This window comes from Lutjanus erythropterus, chromosome 17, assembly GCF_056507025.1.
Source record: "Lutjanus erythropterus isolate fLutEry1 chromosome 17, fLutEry1.hap2, whole genome shotgun sequence".
NCBI classification, from domain to species: domain Eukaryota; kingdom Metazoa; phylum Chordata; class Actinopteri; order Lutjaniformes; family Lutjanidae; genus Lutjanus; species Lutjanus erythropterus.
This window is the reverse complement of record NC_139333.1, coordinates 14,696,132-14,706,234: the sequence shown is the minus strand read 5'-3', so window position 1 is coordinate 14,706,234 and position 10,103 is coordinate 14,696,132. Positions and strand designations below refer to the sequence as shown.

Below are 10,103 nucleotides of genomic sequence, written 5' to 3'. Positions count from 1 at the left end.
AGGTGCTCTTCTTCGACGCTTCAGAGGCGGGCGCACAAGCTGCAGCGACGCCCCCGTGTGGCCGAGGAGGTATGCGTCAAAACTGCAACTTGGTTCATCAAAAAACTTAAGAAATCTAACCTATTTATAGGAAATTTTCTTTAGTATTCTGAAGTATTTTCTGAAGTATTCCGATGTATCAGAATAATAAATAATAATATAAATTATCTCATTACCTGCAGACAATTTTTACATTAATATTTTTAGAGTAACCAAGTCAAGTCAGATTTTATTTATATATCCCAAAATCATGAATCACAATTTGCTTCAGGGGGCTTTACAGTCTCTACAGTGTACAATACCCTCTCTCCGTAGATCTTCAGTTGAGAGAAGGAAAAACTCCTGCTTTTAATAGGACAAATTGATTTACTGCTTTTAACAGGACAAATTGATTTACTGGTTTGTGTAACTTGTTGAGATAGAGGTAATTTTGGGCGGGTTAGTTTAATCTATAATAGGTCTAAATCATTGTCATTTGTAAGAGCTGCACCTGGAAAGTAAAAAGTAAGATAACTGTAATGGTGTGGTAAAAATATCAATATTTTCCTCTGAAATGTAGTTCAGCAAAAGTATAACATTGCATAAAATGGTAGCCTAATAGTTAAGTTGACCTACATGTATGTCAAAATTCTACTAAGCAACTTTCTGCTTCATCAGCAGACCTGAGTCTAATTTGCACATCATGATGAAAATTGTTATGGAAATTAGATGAAACATGTCAGTTCGGCCTTTAATCCTGTTCCAAATCAACAACTGTTGACTAGTTCCCCTCAGTTCACTTACAACAGCTGTCCTCTGAAACAGACAGACAGTGGACAAAAAGTTTTGCTGAGATCAGATTGTTCTGGTTAAGAGGATGCTGCAGTAATTGTCTGATGCACTTATACTGATTACTGATGGAAAATATGGATAAACTATTATATGTAATCGCTATTGCAATATTAATATTGATCCTGATGTAACACATTTCCTGGAACATTAATTAAAAATTTCTATAGATATAGCAAGAAAATCAGACAGGAAATCTGCTGTTTGCCTAATCCAGAAAATTAAAATCAAATACATGAAACAGTCCATTTGATTGCACATGTTCAGAAATAAAACTGCTGTTTATGGGTGCAACTTGGTGATCACTAAAATTTTCTACTAAATATAAATTGGAATCATGTGTGTCAGGCACCCATTCATTTTTGTAAACATCTGTTTATTATTTTGAAAAGCAGTATAGAAAAAAACAGAACACACAAACACCAACAAATACATAGTGAAAAATCAAAAATGATTTTGGGGAGACTATTGGCAGTAATTCAAAAGAGGAGAGGTTACCTATAATTCATTATAATTCGTCATATTACTATGACGCAGTTAACCTGTTTCTATCAGACTAATGGCTGATTGCCAGATTTTCTGGAACACTTCCTCTCTGTTTGACATAGTGAATCTAATTTTGTAGCACCCCATTCATTTTAACAGTGACCGATATTTGGGATGACAGAATATTATGTAATCTGTGCTCAGAAATAAAAATGTCATAGATTTCTGTTAACTATTGCGTAATGTGTCAGGAACTAAAGGCAGAGGCTTGTGTCGATCTTCCTATTTTACAAATTGCAGTATAAATTTATTAACATTTCTCTGAATCTGACTTGGAGATTTCACTAAATGCAAAAAATTGCATATTGCAAACCAACTGAGGGCCTTTTCCATTTACCACCTGCCATAGATGACTGTATATTTATTCAACTCAGTTCAAAATTTATTTTAGACTCACATTAGGATCCATGGCTGTAATAAGAAAACAAGAAAAAGAAGACATATTAAATATAAAATCACAATTTATCATTCAGTTTAAAGGGCTCATATGAAGGCTATCACACCAGCTCTTTAAGGGCTGGTTAAAGCCTTTGTGATGCTGCTCTCTGACTCATCCAAGCAACACATAAAATTGTACATCCGATGTCTGAGAACAGCCTCACATAACACCATGCAGAGAACACAAACACTTGACTGGCAGTACGCCATGATCTGGGAACTTGAAGCAGCAACCTCATTACGTCATTTTAATCCACTGTGACCCTCTGAATACCACTTTTCACTGGAAAAAACTCATATAGGAATTTAGTGAAATCAATTAATCTTTCATTAACTTGGCATAAACATTTAAGTTCTATATATTCAAGTTAATTAAACTTAAAATTTCTAGTATTTACCTTATAAACCTGAATCCTCATTGTGTGTTGTTTGAGAGTTAAGACTCTCCTCAGACAGGGCGTCTGGGTGGCTTGGTTGGTGCAGCGTGCACCCCGTGTTTGGAAGCTGTGGGTCCTCTGCAGTGGCCATGACCTGCCTCTCCTCAGACTCTTCTTTTTATAGCTTGAAGAACATATGCAAATGTCAAATCCAAAAATGTTGGGATGCTAAAATGTAAATGAAGCAGAATGCAAAGATTTGCAAATGTTCTTGACTTGTATTCAATCAAATACAGCTCAAAAACAAAATATTTAATGCTCAAACTGATGAACAGTACAATCCATAAAGTCAATAAATGATGTGGAGAAATCTCTGCAATCTCCGTAGTGGCAAGGCTGAAAACCAACAATAAATGCCTGTGACCTTTGACCCCTCAGGCAGCACTGCATTAAAATGCATCTACAATTGCGAGTTAAGACTCTACCATGCAAAGTGAAAGCTACATATCAGCAACATGCAGAAACGCTGCAGACTTCTCTGGGCCCGAGGTCATCAGAGATGGACTGATGCAAAGAGGAAAAGTGTCCACATTTCAAATTGGTTTTGGAAATCATGGACATTGTGTCCTCCAGGCTCAAGAGGAAAAGGATCTTCAAAATGTATTACCAGCCTGAGGTTCAAAAGCCAGCATGTGTGATGGCATGGTGGTGTGATAGTGTCCATGGCATCATGGGTAACGGTCACACCTGTGAACACACAGGTTCTGGAGCAACATACTGTGTGCTGCCATCAGGACAACGTCTTTTTCAGACGTCCCTGCGAGCAGTTTCATATTTTGCCTTTGTGCCAGTGCTGCATACAGCTGTAAAAAGAAATCATAGTTGTTTGTAATGTTCACAGTGTGACTTGTGACCTGTTGATTCAACCCAATATCTTTAGATTATTGAACATGTTGTCTCAAGTGCAGCAGAATTAATATTTTATAGTTTATTTGTCCAGAAAAGTTTATTTGTTTTTAATCATTACAAAATTGCCTCAACTGGTCTTTTCAAATTTAATCAACTTAAAATTTTAAGGCAACCTTTTTTTTGTTAAAACAAATTTATTTAATTAACAGTGTTCCTGCAGCTACACCAAAGAACGTTTTAAATAACGAACATTTTACATCAGCACAACCCATAACTTGCGAAGCAACATATTGGCCTGAGCTTTATTTTACACTGTCTGTAAACATCTGTCATCAGTCAGGTGTTTTATTTTCTTGCATGTTGAGAGGAATATATAATAATATTTTAGGGGTTTAGGTTTTTCTTTTTTACAAATATTTCATGTGGATGGATTTGGATGTTTTCCTCTTGACAAGCTGGTTTGATAGCAGACTGCCTCTGTGCACACAGACACACGTCACCACAATCACACATATGGCCTCTTTGGCCCTGCCTTTGCTCTCATAATCCACTCAGTATAATCTCTGTGTTGTGCACTTTTAACTGACACACCGCACACACAAAAACACACAATAAAACCTCTGCATATTATCAGTTTAAATATATAACATTCTTAAGCAGCTGCTGATCTACTGAGTTTTTCATACCCAAAAATAAACATCCTCAACCCTCTCAGTCAAAGAAATAAGTGACTAGATTGACCTCTGTTAAATTGTGGGCAGGATTTCCATCCATCAACTCAAAAGTGCATCGCAAGTTCATAAAAATAAAGATTTCAAGGCTACTTAAGGCAACAGATTTTTTAGTTTTGATCCCAAATCAAACTCTTAAGTTTAACCAACTACTAATCTTTTGTTGAAAGAATTTACTTTCCTTCTTCAGATGAACTTGAATCTCTGAGTTTAAAAACACAAAAACAAAACTGTATTTAAAAAAATATTGAGTATGATGATGGTTAAGGATATGAGTTTAATGGTTAGTATCTCAATATTTTCATTTAAAACCATTTAATTTCCAGGCACCAATACCATTACAAATAAGGTGCACTGGAACCAGTTTTTGAATACACATCATTTTTCTTCTAAAACTCAAAGATTCAAGTTTATCTAAAGAAGAAAAGTAAATTATCTCAACTAAAGATTACAAATTAATGAAATCAATAAGTGGATGAAATCAATTAAATTGGATTTCCATCCAATAAATACACATAAACCTTATTTAAATTAAGTATATATCTATGCAAGATAATTTCATTGAAAAACTAAATTATTATTAAAGGTTAATAAGCCTGGCAAAACTTTTTGGAGTTCATAACTAAACTTAAGAGTTTGAGTTGGGCTCAAACCTAAAAAAAATCTATTGCTGTAAGTTGCCTTGAAATTTTGAGTCGTCTCAACTTTTTTTTTTTTAAAACTGTGTAATTGTTATGAAATGCAGCTAAAATGAAAAATTAAGTAGGTAAACTACAACTCATTTTTATGAAATGCCCCCCCCAGCCTTCCCTTCTCCTCTTCCCAGTTTTCCTACATATTTTCCTCACCCATATCCCTCCTGCTCTCCTCTCCACAGACATCTTTTCACAGCCGTGGTGGGTGTGGCTTTGCATAACCCTTCAACTGGGAGGGAAAAAAGATAATAAAATCATTACTAGCTCCCGCTGCATAGCCCCAGCGGATTATGCCTCTTATGCGAACAGATTTTTGATGAATTTACATAACATGGGAGCAAGCAGAGGGGAAGAGGTCAGAGCAGAGGACACACACACTATCAAGAGCGGGTGCTGAAGTGGTTCAGCTCAGCCAGTTAATTCAGCGTTTACATGCTCGCTGCAGGAAGTGGAGATTGTCTCAGAGGCTTTAATCCTGGACATTGTCATTAGGGAATTTCACTGAAAAAAAATAATCCTTTTCCCTTTTGTCACGCAAGTGTAACCAATACTCATGCTGATTATCACACAGCGGGATATTAGCTGTGATTGGCCTGTGGCTCTCTAATGCATCATAAATCTGTTTTCGTGTCTTTGAAAACAATACGGGCTAAAACAACAGACAGATGATCCAAATGAGCCTCTAACACAGTGTCACTGTCTGTCCTACGATTTTCAACAGAGAGAATAAAGCCTATAACATGGAGTGTTTAAACCTGACACAATTTATCAATGTTTAACATGCTATGGTAAATTAAAAATGTTTATTCAGAATGATTTTCACAGTATATTCAGTTGACCTAATGAGAATTGACATGAGTGGCCTGATCCAGAAAAAAATACTGACATGATATAACTATTGACAGAAACATTGGCTGCAGCTGAAGACACACCTATAATATTTAATTATGTGTCTATTTATCTAAAAACATGTTTACATTTCTTTTACATATGAGCCTCTGCAAAAAAAAAAATCAAGAAGGAAATTAACACTATGATAATTACCTGCCATGCAAACTGTGCTGGGAATGTAGACTTACTGTATTTCTGAAGTGGAAACAAATGCAAAACATATAAGGCATTCGTACGCTTGCATAAATGTCATGTCCTGTGGTTTTTGTTGGAAAAACTGCCCTGAGCCCTTAGAAATCAGTCCACGGGCTGTTAGCTGTAAAATGAGAAAAGTCAGGGAAGGTTTAATTTTTTCAGATGCACTACAATCTGCTCACATAATGACCATACACGTCAAGGCAAATGTTATTTATACTTATCTTATCTTATCTTATCTTATCTTATCTTATCTTATCTCTCATATTATATTACTTGTACAATTATACAGTCAGATTCAGTCTTTGCATTTAACTCATCCTAGTATTCAGAGCAGTAGGAAGCCTCTGTGCAGCACCTTGGGACCAACTGCAGATCTAAACAGCACCTTGGGCTAGTTATACATGTTTTTTAATCGTTCAATCATCATTTATCAGGGAAACATATCAAACATTCACTTACTCTAGCTTCTCAGATTTTAAGATTTGCTGCTTTTCTCTGTTTAGTGTAACTTAAATATCTTTGAAATATCTGACTAAAATGTATTATTCACAGAAATAACTAACAGACTAATCTATAATGTTCTTTTCTATGGTAATTAAAGCACTCAGCTTTTTAAGTGTTGACTCTGCAGTGACTTAGAAAACTACTGTAATTAAAAGAAACTGTAAACAAGAAACTCGACCCCTGTGAACTGACGGTGTCCTGTTTCTGGTGTCAGGCGCCTTCAGATGGCAGTATAATTTACCATATGATGTCAACACTCTTTATCCATGAACCTGCTGTCCCGTCATCACATCTCTGACTCCTCCCCCGCCTGTATACAACCCTGGATGCAGCCACACCCACCTTCATACCATCTCCCAGCATCCCGTCCGGCTGGGTAGTCAGGGTCACTGCACGCTGAGAGGAGGACAGGGGCTGTCCTGTGTGAGGAGGGACGGACACCGATACTCAGAGGAAGACTAAGAAGCAGAAGACAGGGAGACAGAGGGCTTTGAGGACTGAGCAGGTCAGCTAGTTGCTGAGTCTTGGCAGCGGCGGTCGTGTATGATGCGTTTGGCTGATGACAAGAAATCAACAGATGAAGGTGAGCACAAGTTACACTTTATTCAAATTTTATTACAATTAGCTCAAGACAAAATGGTTTATAACATTTAAAGAAGATTACAAAATTCTGTTTTTGACAGAAACATTGAAATTAATGCAGATTTTGTTGGGGAAAAATGTTTTAGATGGTTTTTTATTGAATTGGACAAGTGTTTTTGCAGTGGCAGTAATGATGTCAAAATATCAATATTATCCTATTATAAGTCAGAATACTTATACATAACGTACTTATATAATATATTTATAATACTATCATTTTAACAAATGGTTTAACAATGTCAGAAAATAAACATGCAGTTCAGTTCATTAATGTTGTGTCTGACCTGTTCGATGTTAAATCCCTCAGACGGATTACTCAGTCTATCTTAATCTTGATTTTTTGGCTTTGACACACAACTTCCAGCTACGTATCATGTGTCAGAAAATAAAATTTAAAAAAATTAAACTTCAGAACTTTTTATAGTTACTCATCAAACTCTGTTTTTCCTCCTGCAGAAATGAGTTTTGGAGCAGCGTGCATCTTCTTGCGAGGAGGGAAAAATATTGTGAGTACACTTTTGATGGGTTTTTGCTGGTTTGTTTTTTTGCAAACTAATATAAACAGTTGATTGGATTGATTGGATTGGATTATGATCCAAGAGGCAGCAGGATAAAAGAAGAAAGAGATATAGACTCACAAATAGAGAATCTACATCTGTTCTTTACTTTTGCCAGTGATGATAAAGTGTAAGTCATAATTTACACTTAATGCACAGTTTAATTTCTTTATTCCAGTGTTATTTAATTACAAAGGAACATAAATAAAACATGCATGTTGTCCAGTGTGCAGCAGATCATTTCCTTTCTGTATGTTTACTGCAGCTTTGCATTACAGGACACACTGTCCACACTAAAATGGACCTAACCAAACTTTTCCTCTCCTTGCAGACACGAGAACTGGCTGATGACGAGATTGATGGTGTGTTAAATTCTAACCATCTAAATCTTTGCATATTCTCATGTTTTCATCAGGAAATACAGATTAAACTCATTGCTTTGACCTACAAAACCCTTAAAGATGTTTTTAGACACTCACTCATCCATTAAACACAATTCTTGCTGCACAATCTTCACTGATGATCTAGCTGACTGAGTGTTTTGCTGCACACCTCTGCAGAGCTGCGTGATGCATTCAATGAGTTTGATAAAGACAAGGACGGACTGATCAGCTGCAAGGATCTGGGGAATCTGATGAGGACGATGGGCTACATGCCCACCGAGATGGAGCTGATCGAGCTGAGCCAGAACATCAACATGAACCGTGAGTCCCCACTGTACACAATATATGGAAAAACATTGTTCTTGACAGTACAAATTGCTATTTTTTTGGATACAGAATAGATTAAACACAGGACTTCGTCAAAACTGTTTTTCTTATAAAGACTGAGTATGTAATTCCTGCATCTGATATTCTGATTTTCCCTCCAGTTGGTGGTAGAGTCGACTTTGAGGACTTTGTAGAGCTGATGGCCCCAAAGCTTCTGGCAGAAACGGCCGGGATGATTGGTGTGAAGGAGCTCAAAGACGCCTTTAAAGAGGTGAGGGTCAAACGTTGAATGCAGTTGCTTCCCCATCAGATTCTATCCTCAACTCCCTCACTGTGGTGTCCTTACTTTTTTATTCTATCTTCCTTGTTTCTCTGGTTAGTTCGACATGGATGGGGATGGAGAGATCACAACAGAGGAGCTGCGGTCTGCTATGACCAAACTGATGGGAGAGCACATGAGCCGAAGAGAGATAGACGCCATAGTAAAAGAAGCAGACGATAACGGAGATGGAACAGTAGACTTTGAAGGTATGAAACCGTCTTTTGGCTGCATCAATAAATAGATTCACAGCAAATAGTTTTGCGGGTGAAATACTGGCATTAATTTAATTTCAATCAGCATTTTAGTAATGAGTCTCAGATTATATAGTAAACTAATTAAATTTCTCTTCTCCTCTGCAGAGTTCGTCAGGATGATGTCCCATCAATGACAGCCGAGGAGGCCGTCAATCAAGAAAAGCAACTCTGCACCTCTACAGACATGCATCAGCATCGACGCTGTCTTTCTATGAAGCTCTTGATTCACTTGTACATATTAAGATCAAACAGGTAATAATGTTAACATTCATCTTAAAGTCGAGTCACTCTCAGAGAGAATTTTATGGCTATGCAAAGACTGACAATCGTGCAATGAGACATTTTTTAATGTAATATTATTGAACAGAGTGTGTAAACAAATGGAACTATATTGATTTGTTTGATGATATTTATATTTATTGTATATATAATGGAATTCTTTTTGGATTGTTTTGTTGAATTGGATTGAATTTTTTGACATGTATGTATTGCTAATGGAAGATATTTATTCTTTATTTAATTTTCTGACAGTACTGCATCGTTATCACTGAAATAATGTTATAATCAAGCATTTACCAGCAGTTACGCTACTACTGTGTGTAGTATATGTACAGCCTTGGCTTGTTGTAATGTTGAAATGTTGGACCACATAATTCACTTATGAATGGAATCCACTGAGTTTGATCCTGGTATTTCCAGATACAAAATAAAACAAAGCATATGTAAACTTTGCACAACAGGTTTGGTTTGAGTCAATGCAACATGAATTTGACTTTAAACTGTTTTAAAATTTGGCAGATTTCACAGAAAGTAACAGAAAGAGGCTCAACAATTTACATGTGATAGAAAATATGTGATGTCACATTGTTATTTAAGCCAAACATCTGTCTGACTCAAATGTGGAACACATTCTCAGCATGACTTCCATAATAAATCAACTTGCATAATAACACAAAACTGGCTGCTTGTATAATACATCAAAGCAATGATCTATGTATTTCATGTGCCAAAAAAGGGATTTGGAAACCAGACACATCAGCGATGCTGCTGCACTGTGGGTAGAAATGTTTAGGACTGAGTAACTTCCCTGTCCTGGCTTTGAAAGGACATCAGGATAAAGAGATTGTGTGACCAAAAATGGACAGGCTTCTGATTTAATAAGAGTGCCACTCATAAAAAACATCATCTCAAAACTATGACATCACGACATCATATGTAACAGGTATTAAGAGCAAAGGATGCGCATGCAGAATTTGGCCTTTTAGTGAACCGTTCGCGAACTGAATTTGGCAATTCTAAGTAGAAGTTGTAAACATTCGTGGAAATTTGGATACTGAGATACAGAGTGGGGAAGAATTTAAGAGTATTAGTTTTTATAAAAGATCTGAAAAGAAAACAAACACTGTGTGCCCAGAGAGAATCATAGAAAATCACTTCTAGCTACTTTAAAACTAGTAGCTGT

The 10,103-nt window shown here is 36.4% G+C and overlaps 1 protein-coding gene across 1 annotated transcript; it reads left to right on the top strand.

Annotated features, from left to right (window-relative positions):
- Positions 1 to 7,241: 7,241 nt before the first annotated feature.
- cabp5a (calcium binding protein 5a) lies at positions 7,242 to 9,598 on the top strand. Its single transcript, XM_084740636.1, has 6 exons — positions 7,242 to 7,304; positions 7,687 to 7,717; positions 7,916 to 8,059; positions 8,227 to 8,336; positions 8,446 to 8,593; positions 8,747 to 9,598. The coding sequence occupies exons 1-6, from the start codon at positions 7,257 to 7,259 to the stop codon at positions 8,773 to 8,775; spliced, it is 510 nt and encodes a 169-aa protein (XP_084596762.1). The 5' UTR covers positions 7,242 to 7,256; the 3' UTR covers positions 8,776 to 9,598.
- The last annotated feature ends 505 nt before the right edge of the window (positions 9,599 to 10,103 follow it).

Excerpts from the sequence above, each read along its gene's own strand:
- cabp5a (XM_084740636.1), top strand. The coding sequence starts at position 7,257 with ATGAGTTTTGGAGCAGCGTGCATCTTCTTGCGAGGAGGGAAAAATATT. Across the intron at positions 7,305-7,686 it reads TGCGAGGAGGGAAAAATATT|ACACGAGAACTGGCTGATGA; the intron begins GTGAGTACACTT and ends CTCTCCTTGCAG. Across the intron at positions 8,594-8,746 it reads TGGAACAGTAGACTTTGAAG|AGTTCGTCAGGATGATGTCC; the intron begins GTATGAAACCGT and ends TCTCCTCTGCAG.